Source organism: Panicum hallii, chromosome 5 (assembly GCF_002211085.1).
Source record: "Panicum hallii strain FIL2 chromosome 5, PHallii_v3.1, whole genome shotgun sequence".
Taxonomy (NCBI): Eukaryota; Viridiplantae; Streptophyta; class Magnoliopsida; order Poales; family Poaceae; genus Panicum; species Panicum hallii.
In genome coordinates, this window is record NC_038046.1 from 3,997,865 (window position 1) to 4,023,235 (window position 25,371).

Genomic DNA, 25,371 nt, shown 5'->3' on the forward strand with positions numbered 1-25,371 from the left:
CCACAAGGTGACACCATATCAGATCGACAAAAAGAAGGCTTCCAAGAAAAAAGAAACACAAAGGCTTCAAGTTATTACCGAGCATGTATGTACAAGATGGAAACCGTCGTCGACGGCATGACTGATGACTCACCGAGAAAACTGGAATTTACTAAGGGTGCTAAGTTAGAAGAGGATCAGCAGCAGCTCTCCAGTACCGCAGGTCAACAGAGGAAGAAAATAAAAGAAACAGCTGCAAGGACACTCAAACAAGAAGCTCCGCAGCCGACCAACACGCAAAACAGGTTACAGCAGGATGGCTACACCATATATGATACAGCGGAAAGCATAAATACAAGCTCCTAGTCTGTGCAGTTAGCAGTTTCAAGTCCCCCTCGTTGACCCCTTTCACTCACGCGCGAACCAGCGCACCACCACACTCCCCTGCATGTTTTATTCATCTTAGTTCGGGCATTCTTCCTGTTCATGTCGAGAATCCAAACAGAAAACCATCAGTGACTGACAGTTCGGTGTAAGAGGCCTAGGTCCAAACAGAAAATGATCAGTAACTTACACATCGCGTAACTCTTGCTCGCCATGGAATTTGGTAGCTTGGGAACTGCGATTGAAGGTTTCACTGATTCACACCTATTGCTGGGCGCCAACATATGTTAGTTCAGCTCCTAACAGCTGAGCATCCCGTCTTTGTCAGCAAAGTTAGTCTAACAAACTGACAAACTTAAGATGGTATCATCCCCTGGATATATCAAACAGAAGGACAGTAGACTCATAGTGGTTTTGCCCCACACAATCGAGCCTTTCCAGGGTTGAGCAGTGATTCGGACATTATCCAACCCTGAAACAGAAAACAAAAATGCGGTTGGTTGTCACTGTCTGAACTAACTCGCGCGCATAGTGGAAAGCGGTGCATTTATCATAAAGACAGGGAGTTTTTACCTGTTCTCTCGCTTTCTTCTTGAATGTTCCATATGATGAAGAAACGATTTTGCAAGATTCAGCGATGTGTGCCAGGAAATCCATGTTTCTTGAGTACAGGCTTCCATAGTCTGATCGGTCGGGATTTGCCTGCCTCTGCTTCTGCTTCAGCCTCCGTGCATGTGATGCATTTATGAAATGCAGTAGCACATGAGCCTGTAAAACAGAATACCATGTCTGAGTATATGATAAAGAAACCAAAACAACCATAGCTATTGCATTGCAGTGAGAAAAATGCTTACATGGAAAGCAGCTTTGATAATGTCGTCTGATTTTGCTTGGTCCTTGAGCAAAGCATATACTTTGTCCTTTGTTGGATTATATGTTACTATGTATCTCTCATCCTATAAAACGTTGGTCATACCAAATGAGCGAATTAAAATTGAAGGAAATATTCATATATACGAAAACACAGTATTTTCGGGGTATGTTTGTTTCCAATTCTGGTGGCCAGGGAAGGGCATACCTCAAATAGCGGTCTTATGGCAACAAATGAAGCAGGCTCTTGAAATGCTTCTCCAAATCGTGACCCTGAAATATAGTTGAAAAATACTATTAAAAATTGTCCCCAGTGTCTTAACTCTTAGGGAAGCACCAAAATCTGATTCTTATAAAAAAAAGGTCCATAATCTGAATAACACTTGCACAAACCTATTGCAACTGGCTCATGCCGCCAAGGTGGATTAAATATCGTCTCCTGTGAGTTTCCTTCTTTTAAGGAGGGAATGTGACCTACATATAAAATTAAAGATTAAGAATATTAGATAAAAAGTAGAGCCAAGCGAATGTGATTTCAAATTTTTCTATTTAAAACTCCTAGGTGTCCAGAAAGGTCAGAATCAAGCTTCCAGCTTAGAGTAGACTTAACCATGTGAATGAAACATAAGAAGTGTGTTTAAAAATCTTTCAATTTCATCTTCAGTATGCTGCTTTTATAGATCTGAAACATTGCAGCATCATGCTAAGAGAACAAACTTTCCAGGATGTTTTAGCATTGCCCAAAAGAATCTACGTGCTGCTAAAATCCATTAGCTCTCTGAACCCAGTTTATATATGATGCTAAGGTTATTTGTCTTTTGAGTTTCATATTTTTATAAATAATAACTACTGCTTCAATGGTCCAATAAACAAATTGAATATGGATAGCCGTGCAGTTATTTCTAGCACCACCCAGAACAATTCAAACATATGTTTGTGAGTGTTGACCTACCAGTTTTAATAAATGAATCCACTGCAACTGTAAACCTTGCCCTGTTTAGGGTATTCAGCACAACAGATCTCACCTGTTAACAGACAAACAATTTATAATTAAAAAATTTTAGTCTTTCAGAAAACTCTAAATATGCTCGGCGATACACTAGAAGAATGAAAAGCGAACCTCTTGATATGAACTCAGGAGGTATCCACAGGACAGAAAGGCAAACGAAGTCACCAGCGATGGATTCCTTTTTGAGATAAAGATGCTCAGACCAGTACCCAACTACAGGTGAAATAACAAAGAGAAGTCAGTGTAGCTGCTATGCTAGATCAAGCTTAACAAATGAACGTAAGCAAGCAAAAGAGGACATTACTATAAGGATGTTTCAGCTGCATGCACAATTGTTACCGGGTGAGTGGGTGACAAGAAAGATGTGAGGACAACATATGATAATTACCAGATCTGCAATGTTCCCGACAGATTCGCCTTTAGCAGTGACATCGCCAATGTTTTCTCCTCTTGCATAGGCCTTATAGATTGGAGTGCGCGTTGAGGTTGATGTAACAGCAGCGACGTTCTAAATATTGTGCGAAACAAAAAAAATGCAGTTCGTCAACACTTTTGAAATAGAGTAATCCCAAAATGGAATGGCTAGTGCTTGGTGAGGGCAGACCTTTACAACATTTGCTACGCAAGCCATAGGCAAGAAAAATTGAGGGAATGCTGCAGTAGTTAATTCAATACCAGCTCCTATCTCCAGCAAGAGATCACTAGAAAACCGCAGCTGCAGATGATTTTTGTTTCAGTTAGAATGCACATAGAACACCAAGAAATTGGAAGTAAAGTGGATTCTGCAAAAGTGAACACTTGTTACCTGCTTTAGGTCATAGTCAAACTTCTTTCCTTGACGTGCAAAAAGCATTTTACCGACACGCCCAGCACCATCCTGGCGTACAAGTGAAATCACAATTACATTACATTACAAGACACATAACAGAACAGAGTATATGGCTACTATCTTGTGCAAATAAAATAGTCAACAACAATTATTGAAGTGCACCATTAACCTACTGGTAGTTTCCTTTTACTTGTTTTCATTGTAGCTATGCTACTGGATTGACAGTACTCCTTTAACGAATTATGATTTTGATACATTATACTGACTTGTTTGGTGAGTTCTTGAATGGAAAGAAAAAAAATACCTTGAGGATCCAGTTGATAGCAATGGCACCTGGTGTAACCTTGCTTTGAGAGACTCCAACAGAGCTCAGCAAGGTTCTTGTCGTAAATACCCCCATTGCTCCACCAAAGAAATGCTAAATAAAGAGCAAACAGTTGAACTTAGCCTGATTTATTTGAATGTAGCGGTGATGACCGATTAGTGAACGTAGATCCTGCAATATACCTTCAAAGCCCTCCAGGTCATGTATGGGACGTATGAAGGTGTAACACTGTCTGGAAACCCTTCAGGTACGACATACGATCTTATGAATGCCATTATTTCCTGCAGTCATATTCCACGGTACACTTAGTTTTTCAGTTGCAATGGATCAGCTTTAACATTTCAAATGCCACTTAACAAATCCTTATACTAATGGAGAACCAAAAGTTGGAGAGGTAGCACAGCACCAAAATCAACAAAGCTGGTGAGCTAGAAGTAATTGTCCCTAGGTGGGACAATAATAATAAGGATGCAACCTCCCAACTGATTGAGACCAGCATCCACCCGCTATTCTGAGACTTTTCCACAGTGAGACCAATAAATCTCGCATCTAATCCACCCAAGTGTCCAATTCTCTACGAATTTACGTGAACCAACTAGAACCATCGTAAGATAAAGGTACCATATGGACTTAAAAACACGAAAAAAAGTCACAGCCTCGGAATTCTCGATCAAACCAAACTTCCCCCAATTTTGGCTCAAGTTACCTCGAAAACACTGGTGTTACTCCAATCAGGAAGTGTACATCCTATGAGCGAGAAAAAACATCTACTCCGATTAGATCAATACCCAAAAACTCAAATCAACAAGCGACTATGCCTCGTATACATCAATCCAACCGAAAAACACCCTACCAATCAATCAATCGAATTACCCAAAATCCGTTCTCCCCAATGAGCCCTCAGATGAACCGCAAGTTTGTAACCAACACCGAACCCAACAGTGAGTCGCAATTCCACCCAACTGCTCACCTCGGCCGGCGGAAGCGGCGACTGCAGCGGCACTGCCCTGACGGAGGCCCCCGCGGGGCCCGCTGCCCCGCCCCTGCCCCTCCCCTTGACGGCCCCGCCGCCGTCCACCACGTAGCTCCACCGCCTCCCGTCCACCTCCTCCAGGCACAGGAACCCCTCCACCGCCGCCGCGGGCGCCGCGGGCGGCGCCCTCTCCGCGGCCGCCGGCGCCTCGGCGGGCTGCGACGGGATCGTGGACCGCAGGACGTCGCGCACCGCCGGCGGCGGCAGCGTGATGGTCTGCGTGGCCGGGCGCTTGATCCCCACCGCCGGCGCCATGGCTTCCGCGTCCGGCGGGCGGAGGCGACGCCGGGGCCTCGGCGTAGTCAGGTGGGCGGAACGGAAATTACTTCGCGAGTGGTCGCGAGGGGGCGCGGAGGCGAGGTGGCTGGCAGTGGTTAGAGAGAGAGAGAGAGCCAGAGAGGCGAGGGTTATAAAAGGCCGGCGGACGAGGCGAGCAACGCCAAGATGCAGAGGCGAGCGCTGGAGACTAGAGCCAGAAATGCTTTTATAGTCGGAAAGTATATACGATACATCGATAATACGAGCGCTATAATTTCCCTCCCTTGGTCTCTACTACGTGCACCAAACAATGTACACAGTTCATTGCCCCCCCCCTTACTTTATGACAGGTCAGAGAGGGCCCACCCGTCATCCGTGCTCCAGCAGGAGGGTGCGGTGGTCCAGCTTGGCGCCGGGCACCGGACAGACGAAACGCAACAGTTTCACCTACATTTCTACCCATCACGATGGCTCGTGGGGCAGCGCGGCTGCTATGTCCCACCTGTCATCGCGGGAGGCAGAGAGGAAGCAAGATGGGGGACGGGGATGGTGGGCGAGCGGCAGGTGGACCGCGGGTGGAAGCACGACGGGAGGCGGAGAGGGTCGTCGCCGTGTCGGGGTCCATGGCCCATGGACCGTGATATTTTTGGGGCGTGTGGCCGCTTCCTCTGCCAGGCCAAGGAATCCAGCGCCTGTGGGCTACCTCTGCCTGCCTGCCTGCCTGGGCGTTAAGTACGAGGTGAGGAGCGCCGTGAAAAAAAAAAACGAGAGTCTCGAGTGGCAGCGTCGCGGTACGGCCACGCCTTCCCACTCCGTCACCGAAATCGGCGTTCGTAATTTGTACGTACTCATGTCAAATCCAACCTAGACTTTGTGCTCATATGAACGTGAATAAAACCGAACACGGGCGAATCCTCGAGTTCTTTGGCCAAAAAAATCTGTTAAACATGCTCACAGAGTCACATCGGCGCGTGTTATCGCAAAATCGCATGGGATCTCCCACGTTTGTAAACAGAAACAGCACTCCGTGGCGGGCTGGCACGCAGCACCGCTGTTTTCCCCGGGCGGGCAGGTGGCCTCGTGGCGGGGCGGCGCTGCCGGCTCCCCGTCGCGACGTGCCCAAATGGCGCCATGCCCGCCGCTGCTGCCTAGCTCGTGTCGGGCGCCAGATGATGATGATGATTATTATTCCCCTCCCGTCCCGTCAGCACGCCGCCGTGGCGCGGGCTGGTCCGGTGGCCGACGGCCGTCGCTCTCGGCCTGGCCCCCGGGCGGTCCGGTCGTGGTTGGCAGTTGGGTGCTGTTCATCGGCCTCTCCCCCCTGCGCCGCCCGTCCAAGCTCCGGGCGGCGCCGTGTGGCTTCCTGTTCTCCGCGTCGTGTCTCGTGCTCGCCAGGTTGCTCGAGTTTCACTTGTTGGCTTGTTCGAGCCTCGCACTGCATCGACTTGTGACACGCACGAGAAGTTGGCGATAACCGGGTGGAGTTTGGTGGTGGATTAGCTGCCGCCGTCGAACAAACTCTGGACGAAAAATTTCTGCTGTTTTGGACATCGAATGCCGGGTCGTGTATTTGGTTGGGGCTACCTGTTCGTGTACCGCACGGTTTCGGCGCGGAGCCGTGGCGGTGTGGTCAAAGCCTCTTTCCAGGTTCACCGTCCGGCACGTTTGGCGTGACCCTCTGGTTTCTCGCGGCTTGCACACTTTCTGCGGCGGAACCAACTTGCTGGTTCACTTGATGAAGACGAACGCTACGTAATTCTGTTTCTGTGGGTGATGACTGACGACACGTCACGTTGTACCCGAGCAATCAGAGCAAAACCCTGTTCGTTCTCCGCAGAGAATGAACCTCGACTCGTTCTCTTTTCTGTCCACCGTCTTGGATGGATCACAGGGAGACTGCTACCTCGTTGCACGCCCAAAAAAACCCGGAAAGAATACTCCTTTTTTTTTGGACAGCCTAGTACACTGGAAATGTTTATATTTTTGCAGTGATGAGAACTTCGATTAGGCATCTCTGACAAAAAGTGTCTGTTTTTCCCACCACCTCGCCCAATGTTCCTTGAGCTAAGCGATGAACGCGATGCCAAGGACAAAGAAGAGCCTCCCTTCACTATGGTCCTAGCAAGAATTGCCATATCTTAGTTCTGCTTCTGTCATTTAGTGATGCTCAGCGATTGACCCAAAAACGCAATTTTTTTTAACTTAAACGCAATTTTAACAGTCATGTAAGCAGCCCATCACCATCCTGCCGTCAATCGAAGCGGTAATAATCATCAGTCGTGACAACCGGAAAGCAACAGGAGGGTCCAACATGTCGCACGAACCCTACTTCTTTTTTACTTTTTAACTTGTGACCAAGGAGTAGCATCTTATCTAGCACTAATTACTCTACTTCCGGGGGGGGGGGGGGGGGGGGGGACAAAAATTAAAGAAAGGAGTCAATCAAGCCGGCCGGCCCGGAAACGGCATGGCCGGCGGGCGCGGCCGCCCGTATCTGAACCGAAACTCTGAAGCAGTCGCACAATCTCGCCGCGCTGCGTGCGTGCGTGCGTGCGCCTGAAACACGCCCGTGGCGCGCGCAGCGTTTGACACCTCCCGCCATTTCCAGAGCCCGCTTCCTGCTAATGCTAATCCCTTCACGCGTGTCTCGCTGCTGCCTACGGAGGAAGACTTCTTTGCAGGAACAGAAAATTATTGAGGACTCTGATGGGTAGCAGCAGCAGCAGTGTGGAGCACGGCATCCATCAGATTCCTGGAGGTAGCTGACCAAACGCGCGGGCGCGGTGCGTGTCCCGACGTCCCGATGCTGCGAGACGGAAGATGATGCTAATCGTGGCGCGCCCATGCGCCATGGTGCACACCGTATATCGCTTCTAGCGGAGGCTCGAGTCAGGGGCGCTGACGTGGAACGGGAGGGGATGAGGTGGGGCCCGGTGAGCGATCCAATCGCATGCACGCCAGTGGTTCTGTATCTTTCTGCCGCCGAGTTCTGAATGTTGGTGGTAAAGGACGACGATAGGATTTCGCAAAACGTGGGAGCTTTTTCGCGTCAAAAGCAACGGCAAGACGAAAGATGCGTAGACGAGCCCCTTCTCCTTTTCTTTTTTTGAACAAACCCCTTCTCCCTTTGGGGCCGAAAGATGCGTAGACGAGCCTCGAGTCCTCCACAGCATCTCTGCTCAGTTGAGTAGAAAGAACCTCATTCATTTTCCGCCCGGGGGCGAAACAAGTGTAGGGAAGGTGCAAAGAATGAGGCCACGAGCTGCGCTGTCACAAAATCCCCTCTCCTGCCCACACGCTCGTCGCTGTCGACCGAGGCGCTCCCGTGCTCCGCTAAAAAAAAACACCAAAAAATGCATGAAAAAATTTAATAAAAAATATGAGTGGGTAGATGATGCATTGATTTATAGTGGTACAAAATTTGGTATTGAACAAAATTTAGTGCAATGAGAGAAAAAAAGGACAGAATCGGCAGCGTAGGCTTTGAAGTGAATAACCAAAAAAAACACAAATGGGCCTTCAAGAAATTTCCTCCCTCTCAAACATAGATTACGTTTGGGCCGCATGCTCCCCATACAAACCAAGATCAATCACACATTCGGCCCACCTGGAAAGCCCATTATGACCAAATATGTGCCCCTACCGCGCGCGCGCCATCCTGACATCCGAGTGCGCGCGCTCTTCCTCTCTCTATCTAAAAAAAATGGTCACGCATGTCATGTGGTCCAACCGCTATTGTTCCTCACACTAACCAAATTCACTGCGCATACGTAGTAAAATGTTCGCCACACGCGATTGGACCCAGAGGATCGAGTTCAAGTCCTCGCGTCATGTGCGTGCACGTGGTGTAGAAAAACCAAGCCGCTTAAAAAAATAAAAGAGACAAAAACGAATATACCGGTCAGATCATCTCAATCTAATGATGGCTCAGCTAGCTCGGATATGTTTCTTGTTTCCTACTACTCATTCCACAATTTTCCTTGTCAGTTTTTAGTTGCTTCCGCAACTTACACCACCTAACTTCTAAGCCACATGGCCCAGTGACCAGAGTAATTTTATTTCATCTAATTTTGCCTAACGTTAGGTGGTCAATTTTCATGCTACAAAAGCGTGGCAAGAGTAATCTTAATAGCCAAGAAAACATAGAACCCTGGGAAAATAAGATAAGAAGGAAGTAGAGCTTGCACTATTACCGGAAACTGTGACGCTAAGAGGTGTCATATGAGCCCATCCACTCAAAGTCTTCATCCTGATGTTAATGTATTTTTGTGAAAATTCTTGTGCCAAAAAAGGTGCAGTACTTCAAAAAAAGTGTGCTTTTTGTGGAAGTTTGCATAAAAGAAATGTAGTTTTGTAATACTTACGAAAAACCACAGTAATAGGTTAAGGACATACCCGCTCAGGTTTATCATAGTATCTGACAGGGACTGTGACATCTCTTTGCACACGGTTTTTGAGATCAAAAACTGTAAGCTGATACAAAAGAATAAGTGTTAGTACTTTTCTTCCTCATTTTCAATTAACAGATGCCAAACTGACTCATAAGTATTTCTAATGTTTAGACAGAGTAATGGATCCAAAGGGCTGTCCTATATTGTAATCCTCCTCCTGGGCATACCTTGAATTCTTTCATGTGAGTTGATTTGTCCATCAAATAGTCCAAGCCAAGTGATAGAAAATAGTCTTCCAGCTGCAAAAAAAATGTTTTACATTTAGCCACATTTGCATCAAATTTGAAATTATCTATCAAGATAATCTGGTGTTTGTTTTCACCTCAGGTAACCTCACAGCATCCTGCCCATTTATCGAAATAATCACATTACCGCGTTTAGTCCCAAGTTCTTGAGCCACTGGGTTACAAAACTAAAGACACACAAAAAAAGGATTACAATAGCATCAACAATGCATATACAGACTGAACAACAACCTTACCTGATCCACAAGGAAACCACCTTTGATGCCAAAGCCATAGATATCCTCTAGAAGCTGGACGTCCAACAACGCTATTGTTCTGATGTCAATACCAAGAATGGGGCGAGCAACCGAACTGAAATAAGTTGACTTTAGTCAAGCAACAATAAAAAAATGGTACTGCAAACATTTTTTTTCATGCCAAGCCAAGGGCAGGACCGCCTTACAAGATCATATCATTGTCTTAAATGGCACATTGACTAGATATGTTAGGTTATCGTAAGATTCTAGCATCATTCCAAGTCATGTCATATGAATACGGATTCAATTCTAGATTTCTAGTACAAATCGTTCCACATGTTAGATTTCATTACATGAAGGCACCAGCTACCAAGAGAACCTAAATCTCAAAAGACACTTATTCTTACACTAAATTCATCATTTACCAGAAGTTAGCACATCATACCAGGTTCATACACCTAATTCTGAAACCCACCCAAGCTAGCATGCAAGGGATGGCAGCAAACCCGCCATCGAGTACACACCAATTCTAGAATTCACTAAGCATAAAGAGGTCAACTAAATTCTAACGTGAGGATCATAGATAGGATGACTTACTTGAAGCGCATAAACATGTCAATGCATGTTTCAATAATAGAAATTGATATAACAGCAGGATCCGGGCTCAATGTACTGCCATCCCTCTGAACCCCCCCATCATGGTCAATCACCATTCCTCCATTGCCACCCTGCATCAGAGAAATACCACAGAATTAAATAATCATAACAACAATAAAATATAAGAAAAAAAATATAATTATTACATCAGGGATGGCAGAACTGAGAAACATGTAGTGGTCACGCCATAAAAAACCTGATTCTTCTAACCATTTGATATTTCCACGCCTAACCCTCAAGGATGCATCTCCATCCCTGGCCAGCAAAAAACCTCTTCACCATACTGTGGATGAAATCCAATAGATGGGAGCTCCAAGGTGAAGTCTAGATAGATATCTAATAGGGCAATGTTATAACGATCATAGAAGTAGATAAGCTCCGCATCCATGACAGTCTTCTTGTCTGGCAAGGTAACAGGTAGCTGAAAAGATGGGTGTTGATCATATATAGTTAAATTGCATGGCCACACAACTCGTCCAAGATTAAGGAAGAAAATAACAGTTGGCCATAAAAGCACCACAAAACTAACAAGGACTCCAGATAGAAAAATAAGAGCAGGATAATAACCCTATGGTCAAGCTGAACTGATGATGTTGTAATGTGGCAAAGGCAACAATACCTGATACTGTTGAAATATCACAATACAGCCATAAAAAGAGTTTAAGAGCACGATAGGAGGTTATCATCATGATAACTGAGGTGCAAATAATTGCTTAAGGTAAAAGAAAAGGGGGAGCCAGCATGCAGTTGCAGGCATAATCGAAAGCAGCACAACCTCAGCGAGAAGGAAAAGTCAGAAATGAACAGGGTACCACCAAACATGGAGCAAAAAAGAAAGATCCATGGCACCTTCACACAATAGTGAAACAAGAAAATATTTGGATTGAAGCACACTTGCACAATGAAGGCCACACAGACAGATGCCACATTATGTCTTCATAGCATAAAATATCCAAGGAAAACCTTTTTCCCAAAATGCAGCATGCTCTAGGTGGCTGAACCATACATGTTGAGGGGCTACTTATAATAGGCACAGCAGAATGAAAAACTACATGCAGCCTGCAAGCACTGAAAGGAAAAGTTTGTACCTTGGGTAAGGGATCACGTTTTCGACCCCTCATGCAGGCAACTCCGCAATAGGTCACAACCATAGCACGATGACGCCCAGGACCATCAGACAATTGTTTAATGATGATGCCACTACATTGTGGTTCCCTGCGTCCGTCTCAAAACACAGATATGATGTTATTATGTTCAGCTAGGAGGAACTTTGAGTGAAACTTGCAAAATTTGTTATTTAATCATACCATCCATGATGTAGGACACAATGACAATGCTGTGTGCGCAGAACCACCGCCTTGTCTCCTGAGCTCTGTACGGCTTTGGTGGTTAATGGGTCCTTGGGCTTGCTCATGGTAGGGAGGTCGTAATCAATATCTGGAAAAAAAAAGACGTGTAGGAAAACCTTATGGGTCCGTTCTATAATAATTATCTTTACCCAAATACAAATCCACAGGCACACGCATCTGCACAACCAATGTTACTTCATACACATGCGCACAAGTAAATAGCAGCACCACTGATTTCCTTGCTTCAACCTGACATTGTGGGCGCCGGCACATGTACTCCTCACCACCAAAACCGTAAATCCCCCACCCAAATTCCTAACCCTAACCTCTAATAGCTGAAGTGACTGACCGATTTGCAAAATCTCAGACGATTGATGAGTAGCGAATTTGAAAAAAAAATAGGCATCTCGAAATTCAGAAGCAAACCTTTCTCGAGTATCTCGCTGATCCTCTTGCACTCCTTGTGCCACTTCCGCATATCCTTAGGCTTGCCAGTCCTCGGGCATGGCGGGTATCGAAGGCGGGGTGCGGCAGCTGAGGCCCTGGAACCCTCGCCTACTAATGCAAACGCCTTTCCGGGCTGATTCTTCTGCACTGCTTCTGCTTCCTCTTGTTCCGTTGGACTCGGGGCAACCTGCCCCCTTTCTTCCATCTTCCTCTTCCCCTGCCTATGTTCTTCGGATCTATGAGGTCCGTGATGAGCGGCATTTCCTTCACTCCTCGCGGATCCGGCAGCTGGGGATCCACGAGAAGCGCCCTCTCCTTCACTCGTTTCGGGTCCGGCGTCCGGAAGGAGCGAATCAGAGGTTCGACTTCGAGACATTGATCTGCCCTTAGCAATCTTTTTTTTACACGAGCGGCCTTGCCGACTTGGCAAGTTTTATATACTACTCTGTATAGGAAACCTAGAAGACGACGAAGGGTTTAAACAGGTGGGTTCTGGGCCCATCGAGCGTGTTGGGACCTGAGACGCCGACACGTTAGTACGCGTAATATACCTGCAATGCACTCATATTTGGGCTAGATTTATTAGAGCCCAGAGAAACGAACAGCCCAGTCCACCCCCCCCCCCAATTCATCCTCCCTGGAAAACCCAATATGGTCCAGGGATCTCTGGATTTTGGCAGCTATTCCTCTCTCGTGCGCGCGCTCTTCTCTCTCTCGTCAATAACTTTCTCATTCCCTTAATGGTACTATCAAATTTTTTAGACGTAGAAGACATCTAAAAAAATATCAGATTATCGTTCAAGACCACAGAAAAATTAACAAGCCTTGCAGGCACTCACTCAGCATGTCATAGCGCCTTGAAAAAATTTACATTGGTACTTATGCTAAAAAAAAATACAAACGAAGTTATAGCCATGCAGAAGTTAACACCGTACGGAGGAAATTAGCACCATGCCTCAGAACGATAAACTTGACGAAGAAGATAAGAGCAGGAAAGATCTCAGCACTCTCCACGACAGTATACAAGGAGAACATGCATCACACAACAGAAGTATGGGAAGAAATAGCCAGAGCCTCTAAGAACGAAGTTCCTACGAGAGTTCCTAAAACCAATAAAATCCTTAGTACCATCCCTTTAAGATAGTCTTCAAGTCCGTTGTACTATATGTAAGGTAATATTTTTTTCCTTCCTTGTTTTAAGAGTTTGGGGTTCCCGAAAAGGAAAACCATTTGTAAGCATGTTTGTTTTAATAAAGTAGTTTCCCTTTAATTTTTCTGTATCTACTGGTCTGGTTGCGCGTTCTAAGTCTATGTGCCTAGGATCCTATAGGAGAGACCTTTTCGTTAGTTCTTGTTTAATGCTGTGTTTGACAGTTTGAGAGGACGTTGTTGCCGTAGAAAAGTTTACCTTTCGGGTCGAACTGCATGGGGAGACGACAAGTTTTTAGCCCGCATAGTCATGACCGTAGATAACTATGGATAGGAGACTGTTTATTAAATACAGACTTGCGATAAATATGGTAAGTACCGAGTAGAACTTCACAACCACATAGCACACCGGCTGTCGCGTTGGTTTCGCCAACCTGAAACCATCTCGCAATACATATAAAACTAATCAGCTACTAAGTATATAAAACACTAACAGCAAAGAATAAAAGATAATCAACGAATAAACAAATACACAAACCGTATATTCTAATCTAAATATTTTAAACATATAAGATAAGCATCCCACCTCTCTCTCCCCCCTCTCTCTCTCAAACTAACAAACAAAACAAAACAAAAAGTGTCATGCATGTCATGTGGTCCCACGGCTATTGTTCCTCTCTGTCTCAGGCACTTTCTAACCAAATTCACTGCGCATACGTAGTAAAATGCTCGCAACATGCGATTGGACCCAGAGGATCGAGATCCAGTCCTCACCTCACGTGCGTGCACGTGGTGTCAAAACACAAGACGCATAACAAAAAGAAAAAGAAAAAAAAACGAATATACACCATCTCCATTCAATGAAATGCTTCTTGGTTGCTACTCCTCAGTACTCATTCCATCGGAAAGCGAAATCCTCGCTTTACTCGTACTGCTTTAATTTCGACGTTGACACTCGCACATGAATGAAGATCATCAGAGAGTAGTTAGGCATTAATCACACTCGCCACTTCCGGCCCCAGATACACTGCGTGGCACTCACCACTTTCCTTTTCCCGATCTTCTGAACCAGCTGAAAGAGTCGACCTGGCTTTTCCTTGCTTGTGGCGCCGGTAACTTGCCAGTTGCACGCCACATGCGCTCTACTATAACATGATGAAAAGGACTCGCGCAAACAATGGAAGGGCTTCTGAAAGGAGACGTGAAGGCTGAAGCCACAGGTCCACAGCGTCTGCCAAGACCAAGAGCGGAGAGCATGTAAAGAGCATGGCTCATCTTCCTTCCGGCACGGCACCCGCGCACCCCGGGGGATGGATCCCGACGATAACGCGGCGCAAGCCTCGCGGGGACGCAGCGCAAGCCCTCCCGCTCCCATGCTCGCATCCCTGGCAGATAAGGCTCGTCCGCAGCTGGCCCCACGTGCCCCACATGGCAGCGGATCTTCGCCCGTGAGCCGGTGGCCCCACGCGTCGGCCTCCATCCATCCTTAACCCCGCCCGCGACACTCGCGCACCCCAACCCCGGCCGTTAACCGCTCCGGGCCGCAGGACGGTTAGCTCCGGAGCCGACGCCCCCGGATTCCTCCACGTCACCCCATCCGACGGCCGGAGATTCCCCAATCAAATCTCACTCTCCCACTTCCTCCGCCCGTATAAAAACGGGAACCTTCACCCACTTCCCACTTCCTCCCTATCTCCTCCATCCTCCACCTCCGTCCGCATCGGCCCCCGCGCCCCTCCCCCGGCTCCGCCCCCACACACATCGCCATGTTCCGGACCTTCACCAAGCTCCGGGATGCAGCGGCGCCGCTCGCGGCGTCGGCGGTGCGGCGGTGCTCCGGCGGCAGCCGGATCCGGGCCGACGCCAATTGCCCGCGCTGCGACGCCCACATGTCGGTCCAATTCTCCCTCCAGCAGCTCCCGGCGCCACCGCCGGCCGCCGCGGGGGTCGTGGATGCCGCCCAGAGTCACAAGCATGACGGGGCGGGCGTGTGCCCGGCGTGCCGAGCGGCGTTCCTGTTCCGCGCGCACCGGATCGAACCGCTGCGGGGCGCGTTCCTCGAGATCCCCGGCGGCATCGGGGGCGACGAAGAGGACGCGGATAAGGGAGGGTTCGCCGATCGGATCAAGAGGATGTTATCGGAGCGCCCGCCGGATGAGTTTCCCCCGTTGCCGCAATCGCCCCCGATGCCGATGCCGCACTATCCGCACCGACGGAAACAGAACAGGAGGAGACAGAGGGAGGAGGGAGGTGGAGGCGGGGGCGGGGGCGGCGGAGGTAACGGCGGGGAGTCATCGTCGGGAGGGGAGGGTACGAGCGCCTCGCCTAAGAGGGAGTGGTGGGGTGGAGCCAGCCTGGGCGATGAGTTGCCGACGCCTCGGGAGATGTGCCGGAGGCTTGACGAGTTCGTCATCGGGCAGGCCAAGGCAAAAAAGGTGCCCCGTATGTTCCCAATTCTGCCTTAGTTTTTCAAAATTCGTGCGAATTTCGGGTTAATGTGACCTAGTGCAGTTGTGACTGAAACAATGCTGTAGGCTTCTATAGAGCTGTGGCAAATCTCTGATGGGGATTGCTGAATTGATGAACTAATGATGATTGAATTTTGCAAATGTGTCACTATCACAGTGTCACCCAACTCAACCAACACAGTTCTTCATCCCATGCTAGTATTGGCATCGTGCCTTTTTTTCAAGTTTTCGGTGTTAAAGTCACATAATAGCTTCACATCTTGATTGATGGATTTTGGTGGGTGGTGGTTTTGTACGGATTGCAGGAATTCCTAAACTTTGTTATGGGAATTTAACATGGAGACTAGCTGGATTTATTGATACAGTAATTGCTCCAAAATTATTATCAATGCAGCTAACTGCGCAGAATAATGACCAAATTATGCAGTTGGATTGCATGACTTGTGTGTGAGACATTTCTGTGTATATATACATAAGTCATGAACTAAATTAACAGGAGGTAGCGGTGTTTTACTTTTATTGGAAGTAAACACGTCTGGTATGCTAGTGTAGTTGAAAGAATGTAATTGGTGATACATCTTGTTAAAAGCAGGGTTGGTGACTATGCATCCTTTTTGCTCATGGAAAGGAGTTAAATGCATGAGTGTTCAGGCACCATGACCCTTTTCTAAGTGCAAAGCAATAGTTTCTACATACTTATCACAAATACTTTTTCCTCGCAGGTGCTATCTGTAGCTGTATACAACCATTACAAGAGAATATATAATGCAAATGTACAGAAAGAGTTAGTCTCTGCTCTTTTACTTACCTGCCTTAGTTTTTTTTAACATCTCTACAATTGATAAGTTACTAAGCTTTATTACACATTTGTAATGTGCGGCTCATATGGTTGTATGTAAATGCAAGTTGGCAGTTGCTATGTCATGCTTTTTTTTTTCCTGACATGTATGTGTTGCTGTTGTATCCAGATCTGCTGCCAATTGTGAGTTTCCAGACGCTGCACATGATGATCAAAATATTGTAGAAATAGATAAAAGCAATGTACTCCTAATGGGCCCAACTGGCTCAGGTTAATATTCTTTTTTCTTAAAAAAATCATCTTCCATACCTTCCATACCTCCAAGGACGCCTTACACATGTGTAACTGGAGTTACTATATAAGTTGGAGCTGACAGTTAATTTTTTCTTATCTTATCTGCTGACAGGAAAAACATTGCTTGCAAAAACATTAGCACGTATTGTAAATGTACCATTCGTTATAGCTGACGCGACATCATTAACACAGGCAAGTTCATTACTGATTTAAGCACTATTTTCTTTAGAATGGCTAGGAAAGTGCCCTGCTTAAATGCATTAAACTGATTTATGAATGCTCAATACATGGCATAGCTGCTAACTTTATTTGTGCTCTTTTACTATTTTGGATGTCATTTTACACAATTCTTCAGTATCGTATTTATGGTTTCCATCTGTTCTTCCTCCTCATTTATCATGTTCATCTGTTATGTACATGTGCAGATTCTTGATTGCATTGAAGTCTATATTGAGTAGCTGAGAATGGGAGTTCAAATTTGGAACCAAAACTAAACTTTGATGCATTATGCAGGCTGGATATGTAGGGGAGGATGTAGAGTCGATACTGCAGAAGCTACTAGTGGTACGTGTGGCAGGACATTACATTCCTTTCCTTTAGTTTTTGAATCGTATTTTATCTGCTTATGTAGATCCACAAATAGGGAAAATAAGAAAATCAGATTATTCCAGAATCCTCATGGCATTCTAAATTTTATTCAGGCTGCTGAGTATAATGTTCAAGCTGCCCAGCAAGGAATAGTGTACATAGACGAAATAGATAAAATAACAAAGAAGGTACTGGTTCATTTACCTTTTTTTTGTGTAGCTTATTTAACTTGAGGTTTATAAACAGTACCATGTTTCAGGCTGAGAGCGCAAATGTCAGTAGGGATGTATCTGGAGAAGGTGTTCAACAAGCATTGTTGAAAATCCTAGAAGGAACTGTAAGTGAAGACACATGTTACTGACCTTTTTATTTGATGGCTTCAGAATTAGGAGTTTATTGTTCTATCTTTGACTGACTGTGAACTGCTTGTCAAGAGACTCAGTAATGAACCCGTGTATATTATATTGAGTACTTACGTGTGTTTCTACTGCAGGTTGTCAGTATTCCCGAGAAAGGATCGCGCAAGAATTCTCGCAGTGAAAGCATACAGGTTACGTACTCCAGTACTCTACACAGTCCTTGATGAATATTGCTGTATATCATATGGTCGAATTTGGATTCAGTTGAATGAAAACAGTTCTTTATATGGTTGTTTTCTGTCAAAAGGATACTGTACTAGAGTACATAGTTAACTAAAGAAGTGTGGATACTTCAAATGCATTTCCTGACAACTAAATAATAGCAACCCACTGGCTGTGCATAAGGCATAAATATTCTGCATTTTGTCAGTATTTGGATAGGTATTATGGGCATCATAAATCCATCTTTGTTCTTAACTGTTTTCAGTGTCACATGCCTGTAACAGAATCTCATGATAATGCAGATAGACACGACAGATATTCTTTTTATATGCGGTGGTGCTTTTGTAGACTTGGAAAAGACTATTTCTGAAAGGTATTGCAAATTGTATGTGTAGATTTGTTATTCCTAAGAATCTGCATACAGAAATTGAACCCTATCTTCTGACATGAATCAGGCGCCAAGATTCATCTATAGGGTTTGGGGCACCCATTCGTACAAATATGAGAAGTTCTGGAGCTAGCAGTCCAATGGTTACTTCATCTTTGTTAGAATCTGTAAGAGTACTCTCATTTTTTTCAATCAATACCACGAAACAGTCTTTTATGTCTCAAAAGTTGTTCCTCGCATATTCATTAACTGGATAATCCACTTGCATTGACAGGTTGAGAGTGGTGACCTTGTAAGATACGGTCTAATTCCAGAGTTCATTGGACGTTTGCCCATTCTAGTAAGTTTGGCAGCTCTCAATGAAGGTCAGCTCGTTCAGGTAGCTCCGGGAAATGCAGAATTTTTGCTACTTCTTTATTCAATGCTGTTAACTAATGACTTCAGTAGAAGCTCTTACATGATTGGCACAATTTCTCTTGCATGGTGAAACTCATTAAAATGATTTTATCTGCTTCCAGGTTCTGACAGAACCGAAGAATTCACTTTCCAGACAGTACAGGAAAATGTTTAACCTGAACAAAGTGAGCCCACCAAAACCTATCATCATAACATATCTTCCTGTATCAACTATTACTAATCTTGTATTGTGATTTTTGGTTCATCAGGTTAAGCTGCACTTTACTGATGGAGCACTGAGATTGATAGCTCAGAAGGCGATAGCTAAAAATACTGGGGCTCGTGGTTTAAGAGCCATCTTGGAAACCATTCTATTGGAGGCCATGTATGAGGTAGGACTCTTGACCCTTTCTGTAACAAGATGCAATTTTTGATCCATAAATTCTATCTCCTTTTAAGCAGATCCCAGACGAGAAAACAGGAAATGAGCGAGTAGACGCGGTTGTGGTTGATGAGGAGGCAATTGGTTCTGTTGATAGGCAGGGCTGTGGGGCTAAAATTCTCCAAGGAGATGGTGCATTGGATCAGTACATAAGAAGAACTAATGTGATGAATTTACAGGTAGGTTGCTGTCAAGCAAGAAACAGTAATACTGTAAAATTTCTTCCTGACATGGCAGGTCAAAATCATATAATTCCACTCATGCTCATCTTTGCTTTGCTGTGGTATTATGTTATATCCTTGTAGTGAAAAGTAGCACTGAGATGGAAAATAGACCTTTTCACTTGCTCTGCTAACGTCTGTTTTCCCGTGCAGGAAACTAACGATGGTTTGGCCGGGGAGCTCGAGGAAGCGTACATGCTGTCGAGAATTGTTAGCTTGTAACTAAAAAAAAAAGGCGGGAGGAAGCGTACATGCTGAGTTCTGACCAACTTCGTACATCATGGAACATGTCCACCCAACACTCACACTAGCTCTGTCTTGCTCACCGAATCGCCTGTAATTTGATTCCATTCCTGATGAGCTCCGAGGAGCCGATAGATCCAGAGCGCCATTTGTTGTAATCCATGTAAACAGGAGTTGCCGTTTGATTGAGCAACCGTCCTGCCAAGTAAATTGTTCCCATTTTTTTTCCTGCTGCCCCCAACGGGGCAGCCCAATTGTCGTTGGCACAGCTGTAAAGATCATCATTTCACTGATATGATAAAAAAGGTGCATTTTACTGATACTGGTATGATAAAAAATACTAGCAACTGCCTGCGGCTTCGTTAGTGGCGAATTGGCGACGACGGTGAGCTATAGCGCGCAAGGTTCCTGGCCCAAACGGAACGGTGCGCGCCATCGGCGATGGCGATGGCGGCGAGCGAAAGCTCACACGGTTCCTGGCCCCAGCAGCACAAGTCGCCTCTAGCGATGGCATCGCGTCTCCGGCGCGCCGCGACGCCGCCGCCAGAACCCGACGACGATTGCGGGACTGGTAATGGCGGAGGAGGAGGATACGGCAGTGGAGATTCGCGCGGGGAAGGGGACGGAGATTGGGAGGAGGAGGGGCGGAGCCCTGTACGCGGCGCGGAGGTCGCCGGAGCCGCGCGGGAAGGGGCAGTCAACAACAATCATGCGGAGGGACCATACTGAAAATATTTAAGGGGTTTTCTGTAAATAATCGGATCGCGATTAGTAATCGCGATCCGAAATAGGGTGTTTTGTGTAAGTAACGCGATCCAAATCAGGGGGCTTTACGTAGATAATCGGGTCTTCGGAAAAATGTTAAACATTGGCGCACTGCAGAAGGCGGCCGCTGGCCATGGCCGCCTCCGCCTCCGCCTCCGAGATCCCCGAACCCATCTCCGTGCTTGGGCCGCCTTCGCCTCATGCCCCGCAAGCCAGGCTCCACCCTCAAACCATCCGCACGCACTCGGATTAGGAGAAAGGAGGCAGCGGCGGCCGCCGCCGCCGCCATGCACCCACGAACTTCCACGCCGCTAGCTCGATTCAGCCCAGGCGGCGCTGCACGGCTCCACGGCGTGCGCAGCAGCAGCATGGACGAAAACGCCATGGCCGAGGAGGTTCTCCTCTCTCCCTTCCGGTTTGTGATCTCGTGACCGAGGGGCGGTCGACGATGGCAGAGGAGAAGGAACGCACGGTGAAGGGAGGAGAGCGTGGAGCCTGCCTTCGCCAAGGCTCTTCCAGTTCTAGGTATGCCGCTGCCGGCTCCGTCTGATCATTAAGACTGTTTTCTTTGACGCCAAATAATCCAGACTGCTTGGGTTGTTAGGGATCGAACTCGCTCATTGACAAGTTACAATAATTATAGCAGCACCACTAGCGCGCGCGGTGACAGTTGGTGCTGGCCATGGTGGTGGCAGTAGAACCTGGAGTTGGTGGTGTTCCTGATCGTTCTCTCGGAATCACATCTGATGAGTTGGTATTAGTCGCTAGATGTTCATCAAATGATGGACAATGAAGGTTGTAAAACTTATCCTGTCCTGCTTTCAGCACAGGAAAATGTAATTATTTCCCCTGTGCCCCTACTACGATATTATGAAGTAGTTCCAAGGTAGTATTTGTTTTCAGCTATGTGTGCTACAACGGTTCATTTTGAGCTGATTTATGAGATCAAACATACAGCAGCTAAGGTTTTGCTGCTTATTTTTTTACCCCTCCAGATTTGCACAGGTCTCCATTGATGCATCAAGTGACTTGTCCAGCGCCACACGTTGTGAGGTTAATTATCTGATTTTTAGGGGGGATAATATAGCACACACGAACGTTTGGCGATGACGAATCCATCTCTCCATTCAGAGATTCAGAGGTGAGGCAATCAGAGGATACGTACGACGCGGCTCCAGACACGCAGGTGACAACTGGGCCTTAGCCTTTCCTACGCGGCCATCACTGGGCCCTCTCGGCCTGTCGTCTCCCCCTTCCCGCCGTTCGTTCCGTGCCGAGGGCCTGGAAGCCCGGTACGCGCGGGGACTGGGTGGGACTCTGGGGGAGTCTCTTCACTCGTCTCGAGAGCTCTAGGATTATCCTCCTCCTCCTCCTCCCGCTGCTTCCCGTTCCGGAGGGTGGGGGCGCACTGCGCAGGAGGGCGAAGGGGCGAGGTGGGGACTGGGGAGGGATGCCGGGCGGCAGGAGGAGGGCCCCCCTGTGGAGCCTCCCGGTGGCGAGGTCGGATGCGCTCGGCAAGCTGGGACCCGCCTTCGGCATCGGCGCCGGCTGCGGCGTGGGCGTCGGCTTCGGCCTCGTCGGAGGTGCGTGACCCTTCGTCCGAGTTTACTCCTAGTCTGCTGGGTGTGTCGCCGCCATAGACGCGTTGACGGAGCACCATACCAGACAGGCGCACTGGGTGCTCTTGAGGGAGGGTTTTAACGGTAGAGATAGGCACGCTTATCTCCCGCGGTTCGTTTGTTTAATAATCCGAGAACCGCCCATTATTTTTTTGTTCGCTGTTAGGGGTTTAATCACTGTGAATTTGGAATTTTTGCGATATACTCGATCACTTTTTCCGCCGTGCCGTCGATGGATATGGAATGGGGATTCAGGACTTCAGGAGGCAGTTGTTGACAAACGGCGAACGCGTCGGGCTCACAGAGCGACGAAATTCAAGCTTTTTTTTTAAGAAATGAATTCCACGCTTATTGTTGGCAAAGGCGCCCCTTGTAGATAGGAATAATATAGGATCATATCATAGGATTAGGTGGCATGGTGGCCGCGGTGGAAATCCCTGCTATTTTGCTGCATCTTTTTCTGTACATCATCGAAGAGTGAAATTACGTCAGGTGGGACAGATTGCAACTGATCATGGCTTCATGGGTTGCAGCATTCCTTCAGTCCGCTAGCAAGATGCAAGTGGTATAATCCGTGTGTTCCCACGACTAGAGCTGCAGCCCCTGCCTCATGCTGTGGCCATGGCTATCTGGTATAGTGTCCTCTTCCATAGCAGTGGTAGGTTTCTCTGTGGACCGCCTGTGGTCGTGTCTTCTATACTGGTTCCTTGCGTGGAGCTTGCTGCCCAGGTGCAGAGGCTTGTGGAAACAAGCAAGAGCGAAGGGCATCTCTAGTGTTATGAAAAACAGAATAGATAGTCATGTGAGTCTTCTTGTAGTAGGCTTCCCTCAGTGGATCTTAGGAAGTACATCAGGGAGAAAAAAAAAAGGAGCTGCTCCGTCTGCTGGTGCGGATGGACGCTGAACTGTGGCTCAGTATCTCATTGAGCAAAACAGTTGTTTTGAGGAGAAGGAACAGCTGCCTCATTTCCTCCAATAATACAATGCTAAAAAACAGGCCCCACAAAGCCAGGCCCAGTTCCCGATGAATCAAGTGATTTCATGATCGGCGTGGGTTTTCATAATGTGTTTAGTCGTGTATCCCACTGTTAGGAATAGGGCAGCCTGTGTAGCAGCTGCACATATATTCTATTGTTTTGAGTTCTGCATTCCATTGCAGAGATAATTGGAGCTACCTGATTATCATAGTTGATGTATAATGTATCATTTTAAGTTCTGAACTCCATTGCAGAGGTTGTTGGAGCTACCTGATTATCATAATTGATGTCTGTACTCTGTGCTCTGGTTATACATTGTGATTTTGTTCGCTATGTACAATAAGTTATTGCTCAAACTTTTTTTTTTGCGCATCTTCTGGTCTTTGCCATTTTTCTGTTGTGTGCACGATACGGGTCTCCTTCAGAGGCTGAACTTCACATAGAATAGGTTAGGTACCATTTCCAAGAACACATTGTGCACGCTGTGATTGGGAACAGCAGAACTCGTCTTAGTTTAGATGGCGTGATGGCTGATGTGACCGGATCTGCAATATCTTGTGTTGTTCCTTCTCACTTTTTTTGAGTGGTTCCTTCTCACTTTAGAACAGTAGAAGCCATCTTGGTTTGGATTGTCTGATGATTGATATTATTGAATCGCTTGCTCTGTTCCTTCTCACTTTTACATATCTCTGAACAGGTGCAGGGATTGGAGCTGGATTCCCTGGTTTACAATTGGGATTTGGAGCTGGTGCCGGATGTGGAATAGGAATAGGTTTTGGTTATGGTTTTGGAAAAGGCGTTGCATATGATGAAAGCGGGAGATATTCAAACATCAGGAGACCACTCCAGAACTCCAGAAGCCTTCCTTACGAGTAAGTGACAGATCTGCTATTCTGCTCCATGCTAATGCAAAGAGACTACATCTCCTACTATTTTTTATATGCGTTTTTCGGCACTGAGTTTTACTTACGAGTGGTTTGTAGTCAGTTAAAGATCAATATGTGTTGCCTATTTTTAGTTTGGGTTTGATGAATCTGTAGAATACTATCTATGGAGGACGCATTATGCTGTGCTTAGTGGGTTATTATTTCATGTATGCACCGGTAATTTACAACAGTCAGTACCCCTGCTTTAACATGAACCTGTCAAATATTTTTGCAGCGAGCAGTTTGACATCATGTTTGATGAACTGATGGAGAGCACCAGGAAGCTGATCAAAGCAACATCAAAGGAGATCGACAAGTGGAGGCGGATGTAGGGCAAGCAGCATACATAGGAACTGCATATATTCAGAACCAGAAGTTCCCGGAGGCACACTGCACGTGCCCGTGTGGGAACTGACCTGACCTTTTTGGCTTGCTCGCTGTTAGCAGCGAATATTTTCAGCGATTCATGAGATATGCTGCCCGATACTCCCGGCCTGTTTGATGCTCAGGATCGACTACTTTTTCAGCCATGTGCTGGGATGCGACACCATGTGACGGCGACGGCCGCCTGGGAATTGAAATATCACCCACGACGTCGCCGTCGACGCCCTTGTGCGCTTCTGGAGAGCGCTATTTTTCGTATCGAGATGCCTGGCAGGGCGTGTATTTTTTTTTTATCTGCGCCATGTGTTGACCGAAGCAGCCACTGGTTTTCCATCTTGTCAGCTCAACCATGCTGTTTCTTCCCTCTGCTATAATCTCGCGGCCTTGCTGAAGGAGATCCTGGTTCCCCGGCGTCACCGCTCGAGACGGTCGCCGTTCCTCTAGGGTGCAAGGTCCAAGCGATTCCGACGTCACGCGACAGCGAGATGATGCTTGTGTTTGGAGTTTCTAATCGATTGTTCCTGCTCCGTGGGAGAGGCTGCAATTGAATAGTGTCATGCTAACGCACACGTCCTTTTCAACTTGTCGCATAAGATGACGGGGAAATCTTCTTCTTCTTCCATGCTACCCGAGGTGAATAGCTAGACTGGGAGAGTTCTCCTTGGAGTCGCAGTCCATTCGTCAGGCATCTGAATTTTCGTTCCCCGTTTGTCCCCTGCTGCCGCTCAAGCACTAAACCAAGCTCTCCTTAAATCCCAGAAGGCATGTCGATTTCAATACCGGCACGATCGGAATCATCACCAGAGTAACTGGAGCAGCTCTGCACGGACGGAATTCGCAGCAAATTTGACAATGTTTTGGCCTACAAAAGGGACGGAATTTGCAAAATGAAACCAAAATGGGACCACAGGGAAAAGGTGGCAGGACAAGTAATCCAGCGAAAGATCCCATGACGTTTTTAGTTTTACGCCGCAGCCGAGCTGCTGCCCTGGCAAGATCGTGAAAACGCCCGTGCGAATGATTGAGATGAGAGCGCCTTTCTGCTGCTGCTGCTGCTGC

The 25,371-nt window shown here is 46.9% G+C and overlaps 3 protein-coding genes and 1 pseudogene across 3 annotated transcripts; 2 read left to right on the forward strand and 2 right to left on the reverse strand.

The window, feature by feature from the left end:
- Positions 1-36: 36 nt before the first annotated feature.
- LOC112893054 (protein root UVB sensitive 6-like) lies at positions 37-4,856 on the reverse strand. Its single transcript, XM_025960207.1, has 14 exons — positions 4,367-4,856; positions 3,579-3,677; positions 3,376-3,489; positions 3,048-3,119; positions 2,847-2,957; positions 2,631-2,750; positions 2,354-2,455; positions 2,186-2,258; positions 1,627-1,707; positions 1,442-1,506; positions 1,218-1,319; positions 937-1,131; positions 554-835; positions 37-459 (listed from the first exon to the last, which is right to left on the reverse strand). Exons 1-13 carry the CDS (start codon positions 4,682-4,684, stop codon positions 767-769), a joined length of 1,521 nt encoding a protein of 506 aa, XP_025815992.1. The 5' UTR covers positions 4,685-4,856; the 3' UTR covers positions 37-459; positions 554-766.
- Positions 4,857-7,870: 3,014 nt separating this feature from the next.
- On the reverse strand, positions 7,871-12,428 carry LOC112895438 (annotated as a pseudogene).
- Positions 12,429-14,901: 2,473 nt separating this feature from the next.
- On the forward strand, positions 14,902-19,963 carry LOC112895207 (CLP protease regulatory subunit CLPX1, mitochondrial-like). The gene is made up of 15 exons (XM_025963134.1): positions 14,902-15,656; positions 16,412-16,473; positions 16,658-16,758; positions 16,895-16,974; positions 17,296-17,346; positions 17,484-17,558; positions 17,630-17,707; positions 17,864-17,920; positions 18,254-18,324; positions 18,407-18,506; positions 18,614-18,718; positions 18,858-18,920; positions 19,005-19,127; positions 19,198-19,356; positions 19,552-19,963. The coding sequence occupies exons 1-15, from the start codon at positions 14,988-14,990 to the stop codon at positions 19,618-19,620; spliced, it is 1,863 nt and encodes a 620-aa protein (XP_025818919.1). The 5' UTR covers positions 14,902-14,987; the 3' UTR covers positions 19,621-19,963.
- Positions 19,964-21,698: 1,735 nt separating this feature from the next.
- Positions 21,699-24,603, forward strand: LOC112895209 (keratin-associated protein 21-1-like). The gene is made up of 3 exons (XM_025963139.1): positions 21,699-21,989; positions 23,700-23,874; positions 24,164-24,603. Exons 1-3 carry the CDS (start codon positions 21,857-21,859, stop codon positions 24,258-24,260), a joined length of 405 nt encoding a protein of 134 aa, XP_025818924.1. The 5' UTR covers positions 21,699-21,856; the 3' UTR covers positions 24,261-24,603.
- The last annotated feature ends 768 nt before the right edge of the window (positions 24,604-25,371 follow it).

Bases quoted from the DNA above. Each gene is read 5' to 3' on its own strand.
- LOC112895209 (XM_025963139.1), top strand. From the start codon at position 21,857: ATGCCGGGCGGCAGGAGGAGGGCCCCCCTGTGGAGCCTCCCGGTGGCG. The intron at 21,990-23,699 runs GTGCGTGACCCT...ATCTCTGAACAG, and splicing joins CGGCTTCGGCCTCGTCGGAG to GTGCAGGGATTGGAGCTGGA. The intron at 23,875-24,163 runs GTAAGTGACAGA...ATATTTTTGCAG, and splicing joins TCCAGAAGCCTTCCTTACGA to CGAGCAGTTTGACATCATGT.
- LOC112895207 (XM_025963134.1), top strand. From the start codon at position 14,988: ATGTTCCGGACCTTCACCAAGCTCCGGGATGCAGCGGCGCCGCTCGCG. The intron at 16,474-16,657 runs GTTAGTCTCTGC...TGTTGTATCCAG, and splicing joins AATGCAAATGTACAGAAAGA to ATCTGCTGCCAATTGTGAGT. The intron at 18,325-18,406 runs GTATTGCAAATT...GACATGAATCAG, and splicing joins GAAAAGACTATTTCTGAAAG to GCGCCAAGATTCATCTATAG.
- LOC112893054 (XM_025960207.1), bottom strand. From the start codon at position 4,684: ATGGCGCCGGCGGTGGGGATCAAGCGCCCGGCCACGCAGACCATCACG. The intron at 3,678-4,366 runs GTGAGCAGTTGG...ATATGACTGCAG, and splicing joins CGCCGCTTCCGCCGGCCGAG to GAAATAATGGCATTCATAAG. The intron at 1,132-1,217 runs GTAAGCATTTTT...TCTGTTTTACAG, and splicing joins TTATCAAAGCTGCTTTCCAT to GCTCATGTGCTACTGCATTT.